The sequence below is a fragment of the Hyla sarda genome, chromosome 6 (assembly GCF_029499605.1).
Source record: "Hyla sarda isolate aHylSar1 chromosome 6, aHylSar1.hap1, whole genome shotgun sequence".
NCBI lineage: Eukaryota > Metazoa > Chordata > Amphibia > Anura > Hylidae > Hyla > Hyla sarda.
The window spans coordinates 291,392,658-291,417,726 of NC_079194.1; the positions used below are offsets into that span (position 1 = coordinate 291,392,658).

The window sequence follows — 25,069 nt, forward strand, 5'->3', positions numbered from 1 at the left end:
GATTTAAAGCGCCCGCTTTAAATCAATGATCTGCAGCCGTGTCGCCGGGGGGGGGGGGGGGGAGGTCAATAGCCGTTAACTTACCAGAATTAAGCGCTGCGGAATCTGTAGGCGCTATATAAATAAAATAATTATAATCGGTATAAGTTATCGGCCCTAACCTCCAGAGTATCGGTATCGGCCCTAAAAAAAAAAACGGTCGATTCCCTATTCCTTTGCCACCTCCATCCTGCCTGCGTTGCTTGGGAAGCAGAAAGGAGCTGAGTGGGCTGAATTATACAGTTTACGTAACTATCATAGTGGTTAATGTGAGTTGTGTAAACATAGGTCAGCGATCAATGTCCAGCTATCATTAACCCTTTTGAAGGATTTGTTTTTAAACATTTTTTATTCATATATTATTCTTCACATTGTGTTGGTACTTGTGCATGTGTCAGTAATGTTATGGTAACAGATTCATAGTCAATATCAGACAATATGGTCTTGTTTCTACAATGGGCTGAGCAGCCTCCGTTTTTTTTTTTAATTTTTTTTTTTAATTTTTTTTTTATTACATTTTTTCTTTTTCACCTTTCATAGCCCCCATTGATGACATATTTATTGCTTGATTCTTATAGCCATTAATGCAGTGTTTCCCAACCTAGGGTGCCTCCAGCTGTTGCAAAACTACAACTGTTGTAGTTTTGCAACAGCTGGAGGCACTCTGGTTGGGAAACGCTGCATTAAAGGGATGCATCTTGTAGGAATCAGTAATATGGCGCCTAAAGACTGCTATGGACCTATGCTGCACTGCAGATTTGGCACACTGTCGTGCATATAGGAAAGTTGGCCAGTAATGTCAATATTGGCAGACATTGTTTTTGTGTGTGGGCGCCTTTATAAACATTTTTAGTACTGTTGTAATGGCTGCTGACGTTACTATTTCTGTCTACAGAGAAACTGGCAGATCAGATAATGCAGAATCCTCAGGTCCTCGCTGCCCTTCAGGAAAGACTTGACAGCGTCTCTCAGACACCTTCAAGCTATATTGAAACGTAAGTCACCTGGTACTGTGACCAAGATCCATCATAGAACTGCTAGGATATATATATATATATATATATATATATATATATATATATATATATATATATATATATATATATATATATATATATATATATATATATAATTTTCCAGGTAGTAACCAACACCAATCAGATAGATATAGATATATTAGAGAGAAAATGTGTGTGTATGTACTACCTAAAAGGGAGGATTCACTACCTACTGGGGGATTCTACCTAATGTGGGGGGGGGGGGGGTCAGAACAGGGGGAGATGACTGTGAGATCATAAAATACAACTAAATGGGTCTTCTCTGTTGCTCTTCATTGGGGGGAAGAGACCATTGGTATATGCTCTTGCCACCAGGAGGCGCTGACAATAGGAAAAAGTCAGCTCCTCCCTGGCAGGATATACTCGCCCACTGGAAGTGAGGTAATCAGTTTTAGCTAGTGTCAGCAGTAGGAGGCAAGAAACTGGTCTGGGAGCTCCCCAGACCTAGTCTGTTTTTATAATTATTTTCTATTGAGGGCTGTTTAGTTTTTTTTTTTTCCCCCCCCCCCTTTTGTTTCTCACCAACGGCCAGTCTCCCTCCTCTGACTCCCTGGTTCAGGTCCATTTCTCTTCCAGCTCAGCGGAAGCCTGTCTAGCCAGGCACGGCTGTTAAACTCCCCCCTCCCCCCGGCTCTCCTTGTGTGCTTACTGCTCTCTATTGCAGCCTGGCTCCCCTCCTGTTTCTGGTTGTCTACTGCTGCTCATGCAGCTAGGGCATTTTCCTTTGTAGGAGGGGCTTATGCAGTCATGTACAGCTCAGCGACAGCCAGTCTGCCATTGCCCTCTTCCTTCCTCGGCACAATATCTGGGAAGGGTGTGCTCATCCTTCACTGTGTTGGTGGGGCTACACTGCCACTCCGATCTTTTGGAGTAACCTTCTTGTGCCCAGAGCCTGCGAGTCCCAGCTGGGTCCCCTTTTGCTTTTCCCTCCATTTCCGTCCTGACGAGACGTTGCTTGGGGTGCTCTGGTTTGCTACGACCGCTGGGTCCAAGACCAATTAATCCTTGTTTTGGGCTCTCTCCTTGACTGTTGTGGTGCACCTTTTTTATTTTCTGGGTCGGTCCTCCTAGTCCTTCAGGCCTTCGTGATGATTGCGGTCCCGGGCACGTGTAGTGCCCCTGCCCAGGCTTCGCCACGATTCTATTGTGGGGCTGTCATTCTGTACCGCTCTTCTTGTCCTGACATAGCAGTATGTTTCCTGGAGTGTTTCGTGGTTGTGGGTTCCCCCCCCTCCCCCTAAAGGTGGGGCACCTCCTGATGTCTCTTAGTTCCATGTCTCCATTCCGGATTACTCCTTACTTTCCTTTTCCTCCTTCGGGGTCTATTTACTCCGGGTTTGGATAGCAAGTCTGTCTACCGGGTTTTTCCAGTTGGGCCATTTTTCACCTGCAGCATGGCTGTGGTTTCTTCCCACTGTTCAGCTTTTGTGGCGTCCTCGGAGTCCGCTCTTCTCCCTGGGTGCTCACGCTGTGCTCCTGGGACAGTGTTTTTTGGCGCCTACAGCTTTTTGGTTTGGATCTTCTGCACTATGCCTCTCCTGAGATGGTTCCCGTCTCTTTTCCAGAAGTTCCTCTTCTTCACTTTGACTGACTCTCCTTCGGCTCTCCCTGGCATTTTCTTGCCAAGTTCTTTGGTTTTGGTTGGTCCTCTGTATGGGGTCTTCTTTGTTCCCAACCGAGCTCTCCCTCTGTCTGTCTGGTTCTGTTTCCTACCTCCTTCCAGGTTGGTTTGGCCAATCGAGTCTCTGCATCGCCCCTTCTTGTCTCTCTCTGTGGCCTGTTGGTTTAAAGTCTCTTCCTTGGCGTCCTAGTCCATCTCCATGAACAGTGGGAACTGCCGGACACTCAGCTCCAGGCCTCGGTTGCCATTTAGCCCAGGTAGAAGAAGAAGAAGAAGCTGCTCACTAGGCGCGATGGTCCCCCAGCGCTTCCAGACACAAATATATGTATAAAACACAAACTTTATTACCTTTATTAAAAACATCAAGGTGGCAAAAATAGATAACAAAGACCGACGCGTTTCAGCTATGTAGCCTTTTTCAAGGTCTGCTTGAACAGGTGTAATGCCGAATAAATATACTAGTAAGTATAGAACTCCTCCCTCTAGTGCACATCCCTTCCTGTATCATTCCTGGATTTAACTCTATATTCACACCTCTTAGAGAGCCATAAAGGTACACACAAATATGAAAATGCATAATCTGTATGAAACTGCAAATAACAATGTGCTGGTTAATGAACCATAATTAATAAATTAACATTGTCTGACCTCTGGTTAAGTCCCTCAGGTACTCGTGTCGCCATCTTCACGATCCAGTACACTTCTCTAGTGCGTAACTTACGTGTTCTATCTCCGCCTCTCAGGGATTTGGTAACCTGTTCTATTGGTGTGACCTTCATTTGTGGGACTTTGCTATCATGTACGTCCCTAAAATGCCGAGACTCACGTGTGTTCCCCAGTTTTGAAAAACACAATTATTAGTTGCTGACACCACTTGTTGAGTTTTGATAGGACATAATGTTTTACCACAGGGTGTACTGCCCACATATCTCAGCCAGATAGCATTGGCCTGTGACTTATCCTCACTGAAAAAACTAGGTGAAATCCTGTTGCCAATGGTGATGTTCTTCTTCGCCACACATCGGCAAACCAATTATCTAAATTTCCCCCAGGTAAGGATTCTGTTTGAGAATAGACAAATTCTCAATAATGATATTTTTGATAAGATTGAATTGGTTTGAAAAAACTGTAGAAAAAAAAATGGGTTATTTTTTATAGAAATATTAAATCTAGATGTTCTGTTCTTTTTGCCCCCCCCCCCCCCCCCCAAGTACAAATATTCTGACCTGGCTTTTGCTCCAGCAATATTTTCTGCCCTTGCGATACTGTTGTGGTTATACCCCATGTTGCCAAGTCCCCCCCCTAATGAATGAATACATAGAACAGAAAAGGGAGGGCACACTAAACGGGTAATTCACCTGTATGGATGATGCGGTCAGTATAGAAGGTTACTCCTCTGGGGTGCCTTTACTAAATGTAAAGTATCGACTAGTAACACAAAAGAAAGTGTGTGTGCACTCACCGCAAGGTACTGGTTCTCAGACATCTTATCCCCCATCCTTTTGGATAGGGGATAAAATGTTTTTGCCCGGAATACCCCTTTAATTACGGTTCATTAACCAGCACATTGTTTGCAGTTTCATACAGATTATGCATTTTCATATTTGTGTGTACCTTTTATGGCTCTCTAATTTGTGATATTATGTGCGAGTTTAGAGTTAAATCCAGGAATGATACAGGAAGGGATGTGCACAAGAGGGAGGAGATCTATACTTACTAGTATATTTATTCGGCATTACAAGTGTTCAAGCAGACCTTGATGAAGGCTACATAGCCAAAATGCGTCGGTCTTATCTATTTTTGCCACCTTGATGTTTTTAATAAGGAAGAAATAAAAGTTTGAGTTTTTTACACACATTTGTGTCTGGAAGTGCAGGGGGACCATCGCTCCTAGTGAGCAGCTTCTTCTTCTACTACGTTCTTTGTCTGCGGCAGCAACGCCCCAGTAGCACCTCAACTAATCAGGAATCATGGCAGCTACATAGAGTATGGAGAGGTGAGCGGCTTCTTTCTTTTTTAGCCCAGGGTCTCGTCCGTGAGTCTTACTCCCGGCTGGGGTTCAGTCTCCGGACTGACTCCCTTCCTCTGGTGGTGTTCTTCCCACCCCAGGGACTGCTTTGGTACGTCCCATGGTCTCTGTGCCCCCCAATGAAAAGCGACCAAAAAAGGCGATTCATTTTTAATTTTTAAAAAATTTTTTTTTTTATTTATTTATTTTTTGTACTCGCCGTAAAATCTTTCTCGTAGCCTTCATTGGGGACACAGCACCCACCCATAGTAACATAGTTAAGAAGGTTGAAAAAGAGCAGAGTCAATCAAGTTCAACCTATATCCCTAATGAGTCCCTACTGAGTTGATCCAGAGGAAGGAAAAAAAAAACCTCACACTAGAGGTAAAAAGTCCTTCCCGACTCCAAATATGGCATCAGAATAAATCCCTGGATCAATGTTCTGTCCCTATAAATCTAGTATACATGTCTTCATTCTTTGTCCGGATAGCCTTTTCCGGTTTTTGGGTGTTTCTCTGGGATTACCTTTCTAGGGTCCTTCGGACTAGGGATAGACCGATTATTGTTTTTTTTTTTTTTTTTTTTTTTTTTTTCGAGCAGATACCGATAACCTGTGTAGGCCGATGGCTAATAACTTATACCGATATTCCGTGCATTTGAATCCCCCCAAATATCCTTGGTAAAATGAGGGTGCGTGTGTGTGTGCGGGTATACCCTGGTGAACTGTTTCTGGCCCCGCAGAAGCCGCTGCAGATCAATGATTTAAAGCGAGCGCTATAAATCAATTAACTGCAGTGGCTTTTGCGGGGCCAGAGACCGCTGCCGCCACCCGCTTCTCTCCTCCTGCCTGTCCTTAGTCCAACCACTGCCCCTGCCCCATTGCTTCCCCCATCCCCGGTTTTATAATTACCTGTTCCCGGGGTCCGCGCTACCTCTGGCTCCGGCGGCATCCTGAGCTGTCACTGTGCGCCGGGCCACTGACGGTGACGTCACGTTGAGGACATCACTCGTCATTGTGCAGCGCACAGCAACAGCCCAGAAGTAGCGCAGACCCCAGGAACATGTAATTATAAAACCGGGGATGGGGGGAGGCAATGGGGCGGCGGCGGTCTCTGGCCAGAGGATAGGCAGGGGGAGGCAATCGGGCAGCGGCAGTGGTTGGACTCAGGACCCCAGGACAGGCGGGGGAGAGAAGCGGGCGGCGGCGGTCTCTGGCCCAGCAAAAGCCGCTGCAGTTCATTGATTTAAAGCGCCTGCATTATTGGCAAGGTAATTGCTGATACTGATAACTTAGAAAATCGTGAAGATCGGCCAAACCGATAATCGGTCGATTCCCTACTTCGGTCTTTGTCTCTTGGTCGGCTTCTCCTACTGCTTTGTGACAAAACTGATTCCCTCACTTCCAGTGGCCGGGTATATCCTGCCAGGAAGGAGACGTGTTTTTTTTTTTTTCCCTGTTGTCAGCGCCTTCTAGTGGCAAGAGCATATATCCATGGTATCCTTGTGTGTCCCCCCCCCCCCCCCCCAATGGAAGGCTATGAGAAAGAGATTTTTTATCTTTATCTTCCCTCAAACAGTTTACCGAAAGCAGTAAAGAGAAGAATCAATGCGCTGAAGCAACTTCAGGAGAAATGTGCACACATAGAAGCGAAATTCTACGAGGAGGTGCATGAGCTGGAAAGAAAGTATGCAGCTCTGTACCAGCCCCTGTTCGAGAAGGTATGTAGGGGGCATTATCCTGTGCTGGATACTCTCCAGGCCGGCTACATGTAACTCATAGACTGCATGTGAATTTCAGCAGTAAATAGTTTTCATGTGTTTGATAACAATAAGAGCAGACTATGAAGTTCTGCAGGCTCTGGGGTCTTTTAACAGTGTTGTCACTTGCTCAAACCAATTGGGTCGCTGCTTCAATAATGATAGAATCTTAGAACGCAGATTCCCAGCAAATAAACACTTCTGACATGTCAGTATGACATAAGACAGAACAAACTTGGCACTCGGTACTGCGAATGTGTGATCCACAAAATAGAGAACGTTTCGGTCAAACATTGACCTTCGTCAGATCCAGGATTGCTGCGGAGTCTGAGTAGGCAAAAACATCCTAAAGCCGTGTAGAAGGCATATGAGGAGCGACTGAGGTCGCTCCTCATATGCCTTCTACACGGCTTTAGGCCGTTTTTGCCTACTCAGACTCCGCAGCAATCCTGGAACTGATGGTCAATGTTTGACCCAAATTAGGGATTGACCGATATCGTTTTTTTTACGGCCGATACCGATAATCAGTGACCTTTCAGGCCGATAGCCGAAAACTTATACCGATTATCGGCAAGGTAACTGCCGATAACGTCCAAAATCGTGAATATCGGTCAAACCGATAATCGGTCAATCCCTAACCGAAATGTTATCTATTTTGTGTATTGCACATGAAAGAAATCACACATTCGCAGTACCGAGTGCCAAGTTTTTTCTGTCTTAGGATTTAAAGGAGTGGGATCCTACTTGTGCACAAACATTTGATCGAGAGTGCCATATTCTACTAATAAATGTCTTTATGACAAACCTTAGTTATCTCGTAATAGCAATACTGGGGTTTTGTAAGAGCCAAAAATGGAACAAATTATTGCTGCCCTGGAAAAGAGCTAACAGGGTTGTAGTGGCCGAATCCCTGTAGATCTCCTGACTGTTCCTTCATATACACACATGTGTTCAACCCTTAGAGGATGTAGGGTGTAAATGGCCGCCCTTGGTGCCTGGGCTTCACCATTTATGCCCTATGTGTCTCCAATCACCGCTTCTAACCATGTGGTGATCAGGCCGGGATGGCTGCTGTAAGATGACACACAACCTGAGGACTGGTGCGGTGTTGTGTTTGAGAGAAGGCAACTATGTTCTTCTAATCCTGGATAACCCCTTTAAATAGAATAATTGAGACCCAAGAACATCACAGACCTTACTTTGTGATGCCGATTGGGAATTTTTATTTTTATTTTGCAGAGGAGTCTTGTGGTTTCGGGACAGGAAGAGCCGACAGATGCAGAGTGTGAATGGCACAGCGGAGGGGAAGAGGAGGACAAAGACAAATTATCTGTAAGTAACCAAAGAGTTAATCACGCCACTTCATTTAGCGGTATGGAGATTTTTATTTATTTATTAATTTTTTTTCTTCTCTCCTTTCCTTTACCCATAATTAAATCCTAAAAATCCAGAATTTAGTATATGTCTTTTATTCTCCGCTGTCAGAGTTATTGCAATGTTTGGGAGCTATTCTGATGGAGATTTTGTCTGAAGTGGCCGCCGACAAAACTAGGACTGCTCTGAAATGTGTCTTCTCCATAGACGGCAATGCATTTTAGAGCAGATTCCACCGAACTAATTCAAGTCTAGGGTCTGGAATTTTCCAGGGCGGAACGTCCCCTGTGGAAATTGCATAGTGTAAATGATGCAGCAGAATTCCATTGAGAACAATAGAAAGCTTCTGCACAATATCTCTAAAAGTGTACCTGTATAATACCATTATATGTATATTTTGGTCCCTACAGCTATTGACTGTGTGTCTCTATAGAGTCCAATTACAGGAAGTGAGGGTAGATAAACAGGGCTCCGCGCAGTGAGGCTCTATGACCCCCCCCCCTTCCCGGCTCACAAAGCAGGATGATTGACAAGCCAGGAGCCTACACAGATCCCTGCTTGTCCCTCCCTCTCTTCCTGTATTTGGACTCCTCATAGAGACAAACAGGCAATAGCTGCAGAGACAGCATTTTTTTCACCCCAAAATATACAAATTGTTTAATGTATATTACAAATATACATATAGTATTATCTACATTTATATGAAAAGTTTTTGTAAACGACAGGTACACTTTAAGGCCAATTTCACACAGTTAATGTGTAGTGTGAATGAGCCCTTGCTGTTCAATTAGGTTTTTACTGCTGATTTTCTATGGCTCTACATAGCCTGTACAGTAAATGCTCAAGTCAAAGCTTAAATGCGATCCTGCAACTGGATCTTCTGTGAGCTGGTAATTCGGCTGCCGTGTGTTTTTGAGCAGCTCCTCCAGGGTAAACTTAAGGGGTATCCTAACACTGGGATCATTGCTGATCCTGAGAATTGCAATGCTCGCAAACCCCATAGAGAATGAATGGAGCGCTGGCCGTACATTTGTGCTGCAGCTTCATTTGTTTTGTGAACAGTTTTCTTCTGTTCTCAGGATTAGGATCTTGTCAGTCAGAAACACCACTGATCCGCTTGTTATCCCTTATCCTGTAAATAGGGGGTAACTGTGCATGTTGGGGTAGCTCCTTAAGGGTGTATTCACATGTACAGTTTTTTTTCTGTGTATTTGATGCTGCAAATTTGAAGCGGTGTTCAGTAATTTAGTTTTCATTGAACGCTGCAGCATAAAACAGATAAGGGGGTAAGATGTCTTATTGTGTGGGACCCGCCACTGGGATCTCTGTGCAGCACCCAGTATTCTGTGCCGGGCCGCTGCTCCAGTCTTGGAAACCTCTGACGTCACGTGACCCTCGTGATGTCACGCCACGTCCCCTCCATTTATGTCAATGGGAGGGGGATTATACGTTGGCTGTTGTAGCCCCTCCCGTACACATGAATGGAGGGGGGGGGGTTGTCATGTCTCCAGTCCTGGAAACTCTGAGGTTTGCGAGGTGCCGGGTGCTGCACAGAGATCGTGGGGGGCAGCGGGTCTCCTGCGATCAGACATCTTATCCCCTATCTTTTGGATAGAGCCTAAGAGGTCTATGGGCGGAATACCCCTTTAATTGGGCACTGTCATTAACCCTTATTTTTTTTATATGTTGTAGTACTTAAGTACTACAACATATCTCTGATATAAATTAATTTTTTTTGTGTTTTTAAAATATTGTATTTTCTATTTGAAATCTGGCCACTAGGGTTCTCCCTCCTAGTGGCCGGCTGCAGTGCCACTGCAGAATTCGGACCGATCCCGGCCAGGCAATCGGTCCGAATTCCGTCAGCCTGCGCTCTCTCCCTGCCTGTCAATCAGACAGGCGGGAGGGAGCCCGGTGAATGCCAGGGCTGCGCGCATTGGCTCACTGGCCTCGCGCGCAGCCCGTCCCCGCCATGTACAGTCTGGAGGCAGCGCGCGCACATAATATCAGTGCCGCGCTGATGCTCTAGGACTGTACCAACCATTATTTATTGTACCTGGGTCTCTGTAGGGATATCTTGCACGGCAGATCCGGCGATGCTCCTATACTTCTCCTCCCTGGGTAGCACATGACCTGCTGAACAGGGAGGAGGAGACCCTGGAGCAGCCTGCCGTGCTATTGGCCACTCATCTATGCGTGCTCCTGACAGGAGCGTAGCATAGATGAGGTGAGGGCGGAAGTCGGAGCCCAGCAGGCATCTGTGACACTGCGCCTGCTGGGGATGTCTGCTTCCTGCTCAGCCAGTGAGCAGCAAAAGAGAAGCCGTTTAGAAGGTAGGAAAAAAAAATAAAAAATTTAAAGGCGGGGATGTTAGGGATAGATTAGCAATAGGTAGGGATAGAAAATAAAATTATATAAATGGTGGGAGCTACTCTCTTTAAGGAGAAAAATAAACGTGGCAGCTATAACAATGTTGTAATGTGTGTTCAACAGTAACACTAAATCCCTATTCTTATTCTTTATTTTTCTTAGGAAGACGTGAAAAAAAAAATGACCATATCAGAAACCCCAAATACAGAAGATGCCAAGGGGATCCCTGACTTCTGGCTCACAATATTTAGGAATGTAGACATGATAAACATATCTTTGCAGGTAAGACGTTTCCTTTTTATACCTTGATTAAATCCATGGCACTCTATAGAGCAGTGTTTCCCAACCAAGCTGCCTCCGGTTGTTGCAAAACTACAACTCCCAGCATGCCTGGACAGCCGAAGGCTGTCCGGGTATGCTGGGAGTTGTAGTTTTGCAACAGCTGGAGGCACCATGGTTGCGAAACACTGCTCTATAGACTTAACGCATAATGACTTTGTGAAATTTCAGGTGCTGGCCCCTTTTTGGGTCTTCTTCACTATAGGATTATTTGAGATCAACTGGAGCCTATTGAAATTGTAGGGCGTTAGGATACAAAAACCCCTTTTAAAGGAGTAGTCCGGCGCCCACTTTTTTCCTTTTATCCCGTCCGGGCTGCAAAATAAAAGAAAACGCGCTTTCTCTTACCTGCCTACGCTCCCCCGGTGCTCCGGTACAGGTGTTCGGTCCCCGTGCTGTATTCTTCTTACTTCCTGTTAGCCCGGCACGTCACACGGAGCTTCAACCTATCACCGGCCGCAGCGATGTCCCGCCTCTACTGGTGATAGGCTGAAACTCCGTGTGACGTGCCGGGCTAACAGGAAGTAAGAAGAATACAGCCCGGGGACCGAACGCCTGTACCGGAGCACCAGGGGCTCGTTGGCAGGTAAGAGAGAGTGCGTTTTCTTTTATTTTGCAGCCCGGACGGAAAAGAGTGCGCGCCGGAGTACTCCTTTTAAAGAGGTTGTCCCATCTTGTACGTTGGCTTTTTCCACCCTGTTTTGTGGTGGTAGGGAAAGCAGCCGAAGCAGGGAAAGTTAAGTAATTTGCATAGCACCAATTGACTTTATTAGGAATTACGCAAACGACGTATCTCCACGAGCTACACTATTTACTTAACACCTTTCCTGGCCGCCGCACAAAGACCAGAGTGTGCTGGAAAAAAACAACGGACAGGATGAGGCAATCGCTTTTTAACCCCTTAAAGGGGGTACTCCGATGGAATACTTTTATTTATTAATTTTTATTTTTTTTTAAAATCAACGATTGACAGAAAGTTAAAGGGGTACTCCGGTGAAAAACGTATTTATTTATTTATTTTTAAATCAACTGGTGCCAGAAAGTTAAACAGATTTGTAAATTACTTCTATTAAAAAAATCTTAATCCTTCCTGTACTTATTAGCTGCTGAATACTACAGTGGAAATTCTTTTCCGTTTGAAACACAGAACTGTCTGCTGACAACATGAGCACAGTGCTCTCTGCTGACATCTCTGTCCATTTTAGGAACTGCCCAGAGTAGGAGAAAATTCCCATTTCAAACATGTATGCTTTTCTGGACAGTTCCTAAAATGGACAGAGATGTCAGCAGAGAGCTCTGTTTCAAAAGGAAAAGAATTTCCGCTGTAGTATTCAGCAGCTAATAAGTACAGGATGGATTAAGATTTTTTAATAGAAGTAATTTACAAATCTGTTTAACTTTCTGGCACCAGTTGATTTAAAAAAAAAAAAAAGGTTTCCACCGGAGTACCCCTTTTAAGGACATAACCAATTTTAGCCTTGAGAGCACAGCCAATTTTATTTTTGCACTTTAGTTTTTTTCCTCCTCGTCTTCTTAGAGCCATAACTCCTTTTTTAATTTTCCATCTACAGAGGACTTGGTTTTTTTGCGTAACCAGTTGTAATTTGAAATTAACCGCAAAACAAACGGGTGATCCGTTCAGTCGGCAGAACCACCGCATTGTTGCATATGCTGTGATCAGTACATGGCATCTAAAGGGTTAATGGCAGGCATCATCAGGATCATTGTTGTCCGCCATTACCGGCAGGTCCCTGGCTGTTGATTGCAGCCGGGACCTGCAGTACATTAAGAGACCATCGGCTCCTGTGCTCACTTTATGTACAATGCGTAAATGGACGTCCTGGTGCGCGAAGTACCAGCATATCATGATTTACATTTACTTCCAATGTCCTTAAGGGGTTAAAGGAGATGGGCAGCCGTAGACACTTATCCTCTGCCTGCAGGATATGGAAGAAGTATCTGATTGCGGGGGGTCCCAACACTGGGGACCCCCCCCCCCCCCCCTCCGCAATCTCCTGTGCAGAATGCCACCATGTATCAGAGAGATGCAGCGCTCGTGCATCCCCGTCTCTCCCATAGAGCTGTATGGAGGGGGGGGGAGGTGTCGTAGACTTCAGTGAGGTCGACAACACGCGCATTAGCTGCGGTAATGCCCGATCCCAGTGGTCGGACCCCCTGCAATCAGACACTTATCCCCTATCTGCAGGTTAAAGGATAAGGGTCTATGGCTGCAGTACTTCTTTAAGTTTAATGAACAATAATGTCTTAGTTAATTCATACGTTTGTTCTTACAGGAATACGACGAACCAATATTAAAGCACTTGCTGGATGTAAAAGTGAAATTCTCTGAGCCAGGGCAGCCAATGGTGAGTAGTCGGGGATCGTTGTAGCTTTTCCACAATTGGTTTTTAGGGCATTGGTTATGAATATTAGTAACATAGTCTGCAGGCCTAAATCATGGGTCAGTGTCCAGATCTATAATCTTTGGTTACAACTTTATTATAAGGACATTTAGGTTTGGTCACTTTGCCTACAAGATCCGCTATTAGTCATCCGGATAACCGGGTATATCCTGCTGGGAGGAGCCGACTTTTTTTTATTACCATAGTGTCACACCTCCTAGAGACAGCAGCATACACCCACGGTCTGTGTACCCCAATGGATCCTCCGAGAAAGAGAGATTTTACGGTAAGAAAACAAAAATCTCCTTATTTATTTTGCAGTCTTTCACATTAGAATTCCACTTCGAACCCAATGACTATTTCACCAATGAGGTCCTGACAAAAACCTACAAGATGAAGTCAGAGCCGGACTCTACCGATCCCTTTTCATTCGAAGGCCCTGAAATTGTGGACTGTGAGGGGTAAGATGTTTTAAGACGACTGTGATTCATTGTAGAGCTAGTTATACGCACTAAAGAGGTTATCCAGGAATAGAAAAACAGAGCTAGTTTCTTTCAAAAACAGCACCACACCTTTCCTCCAGGGTCAGTGTAGTGTTACAAATTGGTACTTGTCATTTCTATGGATCTGCAATACCGCACACACCCTGAGGACAGGTGTGGTGCTGCTTCTTGAAGAAATCGGCTCTGTTTTTCCAATTCTGCATAACTCCTTAAATTTTTTGCTATTGCACTCCTCCTTATGGTAAATGAAAAATATTTCTAATATACTTTGTTAAACATTTTTTTTTTTTAAATGAAGTTTTATTTGTGCTTAAAAAAGCTCAAGAGCACATTTTCCTACATCTCATACACAGACTTAGGACCGAAGCCCAAACACAGGAAGTGCAGCCTGAAGTGCTGAGGGGGGGGGGGGGGTGTCCAGCCTCATCCAATCATAGCTCCTCTCACACTTCACTGCCATATGCTGTTGGTTGGACACACCCCCCTCAGCACTCCAGGCTGCACTTCCTGTGTTTGGACTTCGGTCCTAAGTCTGTGTATAAGATGGGGGGAAAATGAGCTCTTGAGCTTTTTTAAAGCACAAATAAAACATAGAAAACTTTTTTTAATTTTTTTTTTAACCAAAGTATATTAGAAATCTTTTTTGGATTTCGTGACGTCACAGCCATGCCCCCTCAATGCAAGTCTATGGGAGGGGGTGTGACGCCAGTCATGCCCCCTCCCATAGACTTGCATTGAGGGGGCGTGGCCGTGACGTCACGAGCCTCCGGCACTGCACTCAACTCTAAACGAAAACCGGGTGCAGCAGGGAGATTGTGGGGGTCCCGAGCAACAGGACCCCTGCGATCAGACATCTTATCCCCTATGCTTTAGATGGGGGATAAGATGTCTAGGGGTGGAGTACCCCTTTAACCCAATATACTGGGTTATAGTGCTGGTGAATAGCTGTAAAGAGTGGTAACTTGCATAAATAGGTGCCATATTTGCAGAGAGATGTGTTTTGGTAATGGCGTTTTTCCATTGCGCTCAAGCTCTCAAAGGAGGCGGGGAGAAGCATTACTCCTGTCTCCTGGCATTATTTAAGCAACTTTTTTACAATAAAAATGATTAATGAATACAATGAATTACCAAGCTCAGAATCCCCCCCCCCCCCCCCCCCTATCCTCTGCAAACCTTCTATGTAGTATTATAGGAGACCTGATTAGATCTGCTCTAAAGTGAATGGGCTGCAACACCCAGTACATAAGTGACTCTTCCCAGTATAGATGGAAGGTATTTCACACAGTTCGTTCTTCTCACCACAGGTGCACTATTGACTGGAAAAAAGGCAAGAACGTCACAGTCAAAACCATTAAAAAGAAGCAGAAGCACAAGGGACGCGGCACCGTACGGACGATCACAAAACAAGTTCCCAATGAGTCTTTCTTCAACTTCTTCAGTCCAATCAAAGGTAAATTCCCATTGCCTCCAGTCCACTGGTTTACGCTGGGTTCACACCACGTTTTTTCAATACAGTTCCCGTATACCTTTTTAAAAGGGTACTCAAGTGGAAAACTTTTTTTTTTTTTTTTTTTTAAATCAACTGGTCCCAGAAAGTTAAAACAGATTTGTAAATTACTTCTATTAAAAAATCCTAATCCTTCCAGTACCTATTAGCTGCTGAATACTACAGAGGAAATTATTTTCTTTTTGGAACACAGAGCTCTCTGCTGACATCATGACCACAGTGCGCTCTGCTGACATCTCTGTCCATTTTAGGAACTGTCCAGAGCAGCATATGTTTTCTATGGGGATTTTCTCCTACTCTGGACAATTCTTAAAATGGACAGAGATGTCAGCAGAGAGCTCTGTGTTCCAAATAGAAAATAATTTCATCTAGTATTTAGCAGCTAATAAGTACTGGAAGGATTAAGATTTTTTTAATAGAAGTAATTTACAAATCTGTGCAACTTTCTGGCACCAGTTGATTTAAAAAAAATAAATAAATAAATAAATTATTTTCCACCTGAATACCCCTTTAAATTTTAAACCATATTGAAAACCATATGCCAAAAGATGCCTCCGATTGTGAATGAATGCAGTGTGTCAAACACTACACGAAGCTGCGGCCGATACGCACCCTCCATAGAGATCTATGGGAGAGCCAGAGATCCAGTATTCGGGTCTTCGGCTCTCCCTTAAAGATGCATGGAGGGGGGTGCGTATCGGCCACAGCTTTGTGCCCTGGTCGGCACACTGCATTCCTGCAGAGAGCCGGGGTGCCGGGTGGGAGATCGCGGGGGTCTCAGCGATCGGACACTAATCCCCTATTCCTGCAGGAGTAGTTTTGGGCTACTCCTTTAAATGGACAAGGTCATGGGAAAAAAATACATTTCTCTATCGGCTCCATTGGGGGGACACAGACCGTGGGTGTATGCTGCTGTCTCTAGGAGGTGTGACACTATGGCAACAAAAAAAGTCGGCTCCTTCCAGCAGGATATACCTGCCTCCAGGCCCTGAGCTAATCAGTTTTAGCTTAGTGTCTAAAGGAGGTGGACATGGTCTGGAGTTCTTATGTTTTTTTATTTTCCTAAGTTAGGGAATGTGTTAGTTTTTTATTCCTCTTTCTTTCACATTTTGAGGTGGGGACACAGGAACTGCGGCTCACTGTTTCCCCATTGCTATTGAGGGGGCACAAACATTGCGTAGGCGTTTTCGGGGTTTCTATTCCAATCTTTTTGTGGTCCCCAAGAAGGGCCGTTCGGTGCTGCCAATCCTGGACCTCAAGCGTCTCAACCGTCATCTTCTCATCCGCCACTTCCGAATGGAATCTCTCCGTTCAGTAGTGGCATCCATGGAACAAGGGGAGTTTCTTTCTTCGGTGGACATCAAAGATGCCTACCTCCATGTTCCAATATTTCCCGGCCATCAACGGTACCTTTGTTTTGTGGTTCCAGAGGGGCATTTTCAATTCGTAGCCCTCCCCTTTGGTCTGGGCACTGCTCCTCGGGTCTTTACCAAGATCCTTGTGCCAGTGATAGCCCTGTTGCGGTCGAGAGGAGTCTCAGTGATCCCTTACCTAGACGACCTTCTCATCAAGGCTCCCACCAGAGTCCAGACCCTGTAGAATGTGGATCTCACCCTCCAGACCCTGGATCGCTTCGGGTGGATGGTCAACAGGGACAAGTCTGTCCTTTCTCCCACTCAGTCTCTTATCTTCCTGGGACTTCACTTCAACACGGCCTCTGCCCGGATTTGCCTTCCGCCGGACAAACGTCTGACTCTCCTGTCAGGAGTCCGCTCCCTTCGGGCCCAGGTCCCAGTTTCCATCCGCGTTTGCATGGAAGTCTTGGGTCGGATGGTAGCGGCCATGGAGGCCGTACCCTTTGCCCAGTTTCATTACCGTCCCCTTCAACTGGCGATTCTCTCTCGATGGGACAGATCTCCTCTGTCTCTTGATCGCAAGATTGCTCTCCCTCGTCGGATCCGTCAGTCTCTGCTCTGGTGGCTCCGCTCCCCCCTTCTTCTTCAGGGGCGATCATTTCTTCCCCTCCACTGGCAGGTGGTTACAACGGATGCCAGTTTGTCAGGCTGGGGCGGTGTGTTCAGGGACTGGACGGTTCAAGGCCTCTGGTCTCCCCGGGAAGCTCTTCTTCCGATAAACCTCTTGGAACTGAGGGCGATTCTTCTTTGCCTTCTTCATTGGGAGTCCCTGCTTCAGTTCCACCCTGTTTGCGTCCAGTCGGACAACGCCATGGCGTACATAAATCGGCAAGGTGGCACTCGCAGCTCAGCAGCCATGGCCGAGGTGACGAAGATTCTCATCTGGGCGGAAAACAAGGTTCCGGCCATTTCGGCGATTCACATTCCGGGTGTGCTCAACTGGGAAGTGGACTTCCTCAGCCGGTCCTCGGCCGACCCCGGCGAGTGGTCTCTGCATCCGGAGGTCTTTGCGCAGCTCTGCGACCTCTGGGGCATTCCAGACATGGACCTCTTCGCGTCTCGGCACAATAGGAAGATCCTTCCGTTTGTGGCGAAGTCCCGGGACCCCCTGGCGCTAGCTGTGGATGCCCTAGTGATTCCTTTCACGGGGTTTGTTCTGCCCTATCTGTTTCCTCCCCTTCCGCTCCTTCCCAGGGTTCTGAGGAAGTTCAAAGCGGAGGACGTTCCCGCCATACTAATAGCTCCGGATTGGCCCCGAAGGTCGTGGTACACCGACGTGGTCAGGCTCTTGGACGACGCTCCACTATGCCTGCCACTTCGTTCGGACCTACTGTCTCAGGGTCCTCTTTGCCACCCCAATTTACAGTCGCTGCATTTGACGGCGTGGCGGTTGAGACCGCGGTTTTGAGAGCCCGCGGTTTCTCTTCCCAAGTCATTCGCACAATACTCAGGGCTCGTAAACCCTCCTCGCCAAAAATTTACCACCGTACTTGGCGGTCTTATTTTCGTTGGTGTGAAGCTCAGGTTTTGTCTCCTGTTACTTTTTCTGTTCCCAGTCTTCTCTCTTTCTTGCAGTCAGGTTTGGAACTGGGGTTGTCTCTCAGTTCCCTTAAGGGTCAGGTTTCGGCCCTTTCTATTCTTTTCCAGCGTCCTCTGGCTTCTAATTCTCATGTCCGGACCTTTCTTCAAGGAGTGGCACATGCTGCCCCTCCTTATCGGTCACCTTCTCCCCCTTGGGGCTTGAATCTGGTTCTGGGTGTCCTCCAAGGTGAACCTTTTGAACCCCTTAGGGAGGTGTCACTGCGCCTCCTTTCTTGGAAAGTGGCGTTTCTTGTTGCTATCACCTCCATTTGGAGAGTGTCTGTCTGAATTGGCAGCTCTCTCCTGCAGTTCTCAGTTTCTGGTGCTTCACCAGGACAAGGTTGTCTTCCAGCCAGATCCTTCCTTTTTGCCTAAGGTTGTTTCGGCCTTTCATCTCAATGAGGACATTGTTCTTCTGTCCTTTTTATCCCGCTCCTTCTCATCCTAAGGAGCATTTACTCCACAAACTGGATGTGGTTCGGGCTGTTCGGTCTTACCTCTCTATCACTTCTTCGTTTCGTCAGTGTGATTCCTTTTTCGTCCTCACGGAAGGTCGTCGCAAGGGACAACCTGCTTCCAAGGCCACCATTTCTCGGTGGATCCAGTCTGCCATTTCGGAAGCCTATGGCTGTAGGGGGAAGGTTCCTCCCTTCAGGGTTGTGGCTCATTCTACCCGTTCTGTTGGGGCATCCTTGGCTCTCCAGAACAAAGCCTCGGCCTCGCAGATTTGCAAGGCGGCTACTTGGTCGTCTTTCCACACTTTCTCGAGGTTCTACCGGCTTCATACCTTCGCATCGGCTGATGCTAGTCTGGGCCGTAAAGTGCTGATCTGATCTGATTTTCTGCCCACCCAAGGGACGGCTTTGGTACGTCCCACGGTCTGTGTCCCCCAATGGAGCCGATAGAGAAAAGGAGATTTTTTAACACTTACCGTAAAATCTTTCTCGAAGGATCCATTGCGGGACACAGCTCCCGCCCTTTTGGGTTTCTTTGGTTTTCTGTCCGAGGGTGTGTTCAGTTATATTTTTTTCTTCTGGTTCTCGGACAGTTCGTGTTTTTTCCTTGACCTGTAGGTCTTCTCCTATTGCTCTGGTACTAAAACTGATTAGCTCAGGGCCTGGATGCAGGTATATCCTGCTGGGAGGAGCCGACTTTTTTTGTTGCCATAGTGTCACACCTCCTAGAGACAGCAGCATACACCCACGGTCTGTGTCCCCCAATGGATCCTTCGAGAGATTTTACGGTAAGTATTAAAATAATCTCCTTTTTAAATGTTTTGATCGGTCGGGGTCTGAGTGTTCAGACCCCATCTAATCAAGAAAACATGCCGGAAAAAGAGCAAGTTTCGTGTATTCTCTCCCGACTCTGTGCCACGTAAACCAACTCCTAATGTAAGTGTATGGTGCTGTCCAGGTCTTGTAGAGAAGTGTTCAACTGTGTTAATGTGTAAATTACAATACATAGATGCTTTACATATATTTGTACATGTGTTAATTTTATTTTATTTTTTAAAATTTATTTATTAAATTTTTATTTTTATTTTTTTTCTATATAGCCGGAGACGGAGAAGACTTGGTAAGTGAGAAAAGCACATGTTGTATAATACAGATAAATAGTGTTTAAACTAGCCTATATTTTTGTCAGAGGTTCATCCTTAAAGGGGTACTCCGGTGGAAAATGATAGATAAAATATATACATTTTTTTTTTATTTTTTTTTTTAAATCCACTGGTGCCAAAAAGTTAAACTGATTTGTAAATTACTTCTATTAAAAAATCTTAAACTTTTCCAGTACTTATTAGTTGCTGTGTCCTCCACAGGAAGTTCTTTTCTTTTTGAATTTCTTTCCAGTCTGACCACAGTGCTCTCTGCTGACACCTCTGTCCATGTCAGGAACTGTCCAGAGTAGGAGCAAATCCCCCATAGCAAACCTTTCCTGCTCTGGATGGTTCCTAACATGGACAGAGGTGTCAGCAGAGAGCACTGTGGTCAGACTGGAAAGAAATTCAAAAAGAAGAGAACTTCCTCTGGAGCATATAGCATCTCATAAGTACTGGAAGGATTAAGATTTTTTAATAGAAGTAATTTATAAATCTGTTTAACTTTCTGGCACCAGTTGATTTAAAAAAAATAAATAAAATAAATAAATAAATTTTTCCTCCGGAGTACCCCTTTTAAGCTAGGGACCAGGTGTGTGTGCGTACTTGTCAGTTTTTTCCAAACAGTAAGTCTCCAGCTGTTGCAAAACTACAACTCCCAGCATGCCCAGACAGCCGTTGGCTGTCCGGGCATGCTGGGAGTTGTAGTTTTGCAACAGCTGGAGACATACTGTTTGGAAAACACTAGTTGCCTGTCCGGGCATGCTGGAAGTTGTAGTTTTGCAACAGCTGGAGACGTACTGTTTGGAAAACACTAGTATAAGTGCTAATAACGGATACAGCATAAATATGTATGTGAACCGGCTATTCAATGAAAGTTTGTCTCACTGACGACCTAATGTGATCTTTGCTGCAGGATGAAGAAATGGAGAATTCTTTAGCGGCTGACTTTGAACTCGGCCACTTCTTCAGGGAGAGAATAGTTCCGCGAGCCGTTCTGTATTTCACTGGAGAAGCCATTGAGGACGAGGACAGTGTATGTTATTGTGCACCAAATTCTTCATTCAGAGACCCCTTTACAGAATGACTGTCAAGGCAGAGATAGGGTGCCAGGAGCTGGACCCCATTCTGTTTCTGTAGCATAGATAATGTATAATGAATCATTGGTTGGAGTTACATGTGATAGATAGATAGATATAGAGAGAGAGATAAAAAATGTGTGTGTGTGTTTAAATTATTATTTATTAAAATATATATTATCCCAAAATAAAGCAGCACTACTTATCCAGTCCAATGCTTGAAAAAGGCTCCAGGAGGAGCTGAAACGCTGTAATGCTGAAATGAGACATTATATTATTTATATATTATATAATTATTATTTTTCTTTTTTATTGCAGTTTGAAGAGGGCGAGGAAGGAGAAGAGGAGGTAGGTTCTTTTTTTATTTTTTTTATTTATTTTTTCTTCCCCTCTTAAAGGGGCTATCCAGTTTGGACATCCCGTGTTCTGCAGTACCTTAACCAAGTGTTCATGTTGCTGTCAGGGAAGTTAAATACATACGTTTAAGCAAACTAGATTTCTCTGTCGCTCTTCATTGGGGGCACTTATACTGATGGGTATATGCTCTTGCCACTAGGAGGCGCTGACACTAGGAAAAAGTCGGCTCCTCCCTGGCAGGATATACCCACCCACTGGAAGTGAGGTTATCAGTTTTAGCTAGTGTCAGTAGGAGGCAAGACAGGTCTGGGAGCTCCCCAGACCTGGTGTTTTTTATTATTTTCTAGTAAGGGCTGTTTAGTTTGTAGTTTTTTTTTTTTTTTTTCCCCTCCTTTTTTTTGTTTCCCTTTTTCAGGTGGGGGTTCAGGAGCATGGCGCTACCTGTTCCCTCATATGTGATGAAGGGGCACAGACATAGAGTATGTACTGTTAACCCCTTTTTGCCAGCGCCTGGAGGTTGTACCCTGGGTCCGGGTCCCCCACTGCCCCTGTTCGCCCCGCTATCTTAGCCTCCCCTCCAGGTTTGAGCGCCCAATGCATCATTCCTGCAGTTGGCGGGTTACCCGCAGATCTGATGATGGGCGCCACCTGCGGCATCTTGCTCCGTCCTTCCACCAGCGTCTTGCAGGGTTCTCACTCTGGTAGAGACACGCGAGTCGCTGTAGAGGGTTCGTGCCAGGGATCTCATGATCCCTTGGAAGATACCGTGGTTAAAGTCAGGACTGTCTCTCCTCTACCACCAGTTGTTATGACATGTTTGCCATGTACGCAGGTGTTCTTGACGTGTACATAAATTATTCCCTCCTCCACACGCTGTCACATCCACGGCTGCTGTTCCACATCCCCACTTCCAGTGCGAGGTCTCCGTGGAAGTGTCCCTGCATGGCCATGGATTGCACCTGCTCTCATTGGGCCAAACAGTAGTCTCACCTGTCACTCATCTCACAACTGCCGCATCCGCGGCTGGATTTCGGTAACACCCCCCCCCCCAATACTAGTGTGAGGTGACCACTGGAGTGCACCGTTGTCTACATGGACCCATACTAGTAAGTCAGACAGTGGTCTACATGGTTTTCTCTCCCGCCTGTCACTTCTCCAAGGGCTGATGTATCTGTGCCTGAAGTTCCGGTACCTCAATGCCAGTGCGCGGTGTACGGTGGAGTGATCTGGCGTGTCCTGTGGACCCTATGCAGGGCGAAAGGGATACAATCCAAAGCTCCTAAGCCTCCCTCAATCTCCCAGGGTGACTGGGATTCTATTCATGGCTTCTAGGCGTCACAGCCCTTCCACATGCCTCAAAGGGGCCCAGTTATTGCCTATCTGACTGTTTCCCCTTATCACAACCACCTGGAGGGTCACTCATTACACAAGACCGTTGTCTGCACAGTTTCCACCGCTGTCTGTCTCCCATCTCTGGGCTGCCGCGTGCATTGCTGTGGCTTCCCATACCACGTGGTGTGAGGACTCTGTCAGAAGATTCCTGCAGGCACAAGGGACTGCAGCCAGTCACTAGTCTGCATGGACTCCTTCTCCACCGGGTCTCCCATAAGATTGGCCGCACTCCTGTGCCCCACTGTCTGTGGGAGGGTTCGAAGGAGTGTTCCTGTGTGCTCAGGAATCCTCCACCAGACAGCCGGACAGCTGTCCTCGTAGTTTACTGCTACGTCGGGTCAACTAGCATACACTTCCCACAGCATGGCGGAAGTTCAGGTCACCCACTGCCTAGGTGTAGTTCAGAGTGGGTCTCCCCATATTGCTCCATGGGCCCTCTGCAATGCGCCACATGCTGGTTTGTGGGTTTCCCTACTTTACCAGGTACCTCTCCACATGCCTGCCGCTCTCATGGCTTAAGGCTGGTAGCCACTTTCAGTGTGTGGTTCGGAATGTGGGACCCGGTTTGGCCATGGTCCCTGTGCCAGATAGCCAGACTCTGTCTGCATGGCTTTCAGTCCCACGACTGCAGTCCGGTGACTCCTTCCATGTGAAGTTCCACCCAGTACTTTGTCCCGTTACCGTAGGGAGACCTTTCCCAGCTTCGACAGTACCAGGCGCACTTGTCAATCCCCCTTCCACAGGGGATACGAGGATCAGGGAGGTGGCATGGTCGGTGCCTGAGTTTTCTCTCAACCACCCCTTGTTTTTCCCCTCCACTAGGGGGACTATTTAGCCGAGCGCTATCTTCTGCCAAGATGGAGCCATCTCTCTCCTCCTCCTCCTGTTTTTTTGGTTATCTACTGCTTTGTCACTCTCCTCTGTTGGCTCAACGACAGCCAGTCTAGCCACAATCTGTTGTTTGGGTCCTTCCATTGCTCTCCTCCTCCCTTGGCGCAATCTCCCTGGAAGGGTGTGTTTTATCCTTCCCGGTTGTGCAACACTGACAACACAGTCTTCTAGAGGGACCTTCCTGTGCCCCGTACCTGGGAGCCTCTGCAGGGTTCCCTGTTTTTTTAGTTTTTTCCCTCCATTCCAGTTCTGAGTGTTCTGGTCTTCTCGGACCATTGGGGTCCGACTCTGGTTAGTCTCCCATCAGAATGAGCGTGGCTTGGTGCTCCATTTACCATCAAAGGGAGCGCTGAAAATGGGCGAGTACAGTGCTCTGCTATCTCTGGGAGTCCCTTAGGCAATAAGTAGTGTAGCAGTAAGCATGCATGACCAAAGCTCCATTTTAATGTCCGACTGGGGACTTTCCTGTGGAACTGGGAGTGCCACAGGTTTGACCACCTCAGGGATGATACGTTGTTGGTGGAACAACCCCTTAAACTGATTATTTTTGTTATTTTACAGCAGTGTTTCCCAACCAGGGTGCCTCCAGCTGTTGCAAAACTACAACTCCGAGCATGCCCGGACAGCCTTTGGCTGTCCGGGCATGCTGGGAGTTGTAGTTTTGCAACAGCTGGAGGCACCCTGGTTGGAAAACACTGTTTTACAGTCTGAACGTTCATTTTCGTGTCTGTTCTGATTTTAGGAAATGGAAGGAGAAGAGGAATGTGAGGAAGAGGAGGATGAGCCAAATGCTGATAAAGTAAGTTCTACTGGGCCGTGGGTGTCATATTGTTTTAGTCTTATTGGAAAGCAGACAAATGGATTCACCCCACTAACCTGAATATATACAGGTGGTTAGTGTGGGTGATCCCGAGTAAGACCCTGTATTCCTTACCCCAATCTTTTCAGAGATATTGCACAATCTTTCATAGAAATGCTCAGCACAGTTATAGAGTTGTACATGTGTAGACTACAATTGTTAGCATAGCCTAGAAAATCCTCTTAAATGTTGCAAATGTGTCTGATTCTGCAAATATTCGTTCCCTAATCCAACTAATGGCTGTGATTAAGTTTGGTGTCACAATGTTCTTTGTACTGCATGAGCTGCCTGCTTGTTAGCTGCCTTGTCCATAAGGGGGCGCTGTCTGAAATCATGAAATTTAGAGTTTTGTTGTTGGTCTGTAGAGCGAAACTACACCAAAAGAGGAAAAATAGTGCCTAATAGTCATGCTATATACATACATGCATACATACATACATACCTACACACAAACACATATATATTTTATATTAAAAATTATAATAAAACTATATATATATATATATATATATATATATATATATATATATATATATATATATATATATATTATATATATATATTATATATATTTTATATATATTTATTTTATATATATTTTATATATATTTTATATATATTTTATATATATTTTATATATATTTTATATATATTTTATATATATTTTATATATATTTTATATATATTTTATATATATATTATATATATATTATATATATATATATATATTTTATATATAATGTGTGTGTCAATTCAGAACTAGGAATTAGAATACATCTTGTAGTATAAATCGCAGAACCTTCAGAATAGTGAGTACAGCTCTGGAGTATAATACAGGATATAACTCAGGATCAGTACAGGATAAGTAATGTAATGTATATATACAGTGACCTCACCAGCAGAATAGTGAGTGAAAATG

General features: G+C 45.5%; 2 protein-coding genes across 3 annotated transcripts in view; one reads left to right on the plus strand and one right to left on the minus strand.

Annotated features, from left to right (window-relative positions):
• ELF5 (E74 like ETS transcription factor 5) overlaps positions 1 to 25,069 on the minus strand; it is a 231,034-nt gene that overhangs the window by 161,887 nt on the left and 44,078 nt on the right. The gene's annotated exons all lie outside the window — the stretch shown is intronic.
• Positions 1 to 25,069, plus strand: part of NAP1L4 (nucleosome assembly protein 1 like 4) — a 41,149-nt gene that overhangs the window by 12,910 nt on the left and 3,170 nt on the right. For both annotated transcript variants that reach the window (XM_056527717.1, XM_056527718.1), the window contains exons 3-13: positions 935 to 1,034; positions 6,304 to 6,445; positions 7,724 to 7,816; positions 10,391 to 10,510; positions 12,862 to 12,933; positions 13,291 to 13,430; positions 14,777 to 14,922; positions 19,531 to 19,550; positions 20,489 to 20,608; positions 20,970 to 20,999; positions 24,034 to 24,090. In XM_056527717.1, coding sequence (XP_056383692.1) covers positions 935 to 1,034; positions 6,304 to 6,445; positions 7,724 to 7,816; positions 10,391 to 10,510; positions 12,862 to 12,933; positions 13,291 to 13,430; positions 14,777 to 14,922; positions 19,531 to 19,550; positions 20,489 to 20,608; positions 20,970 to 20,999; positions 24,034 to 24,090 — 1,040 coding nt within the window. The remainder of the gene's footprint in view (positions 1 to 934; positions 1,035 to 6,303; positions 6,446 to 7,723; positions 7,817 to 10,390; positions 10,511 to 12,861; positions 12,934 to 13,290; positions 13,431 to 14,776; positions 14,923 to 19,530; positions 19,551 to 20,488; positions 20,609 to 20,969; positions 21,000 to 24,033; positions 24,091 to 25,069) is intronic.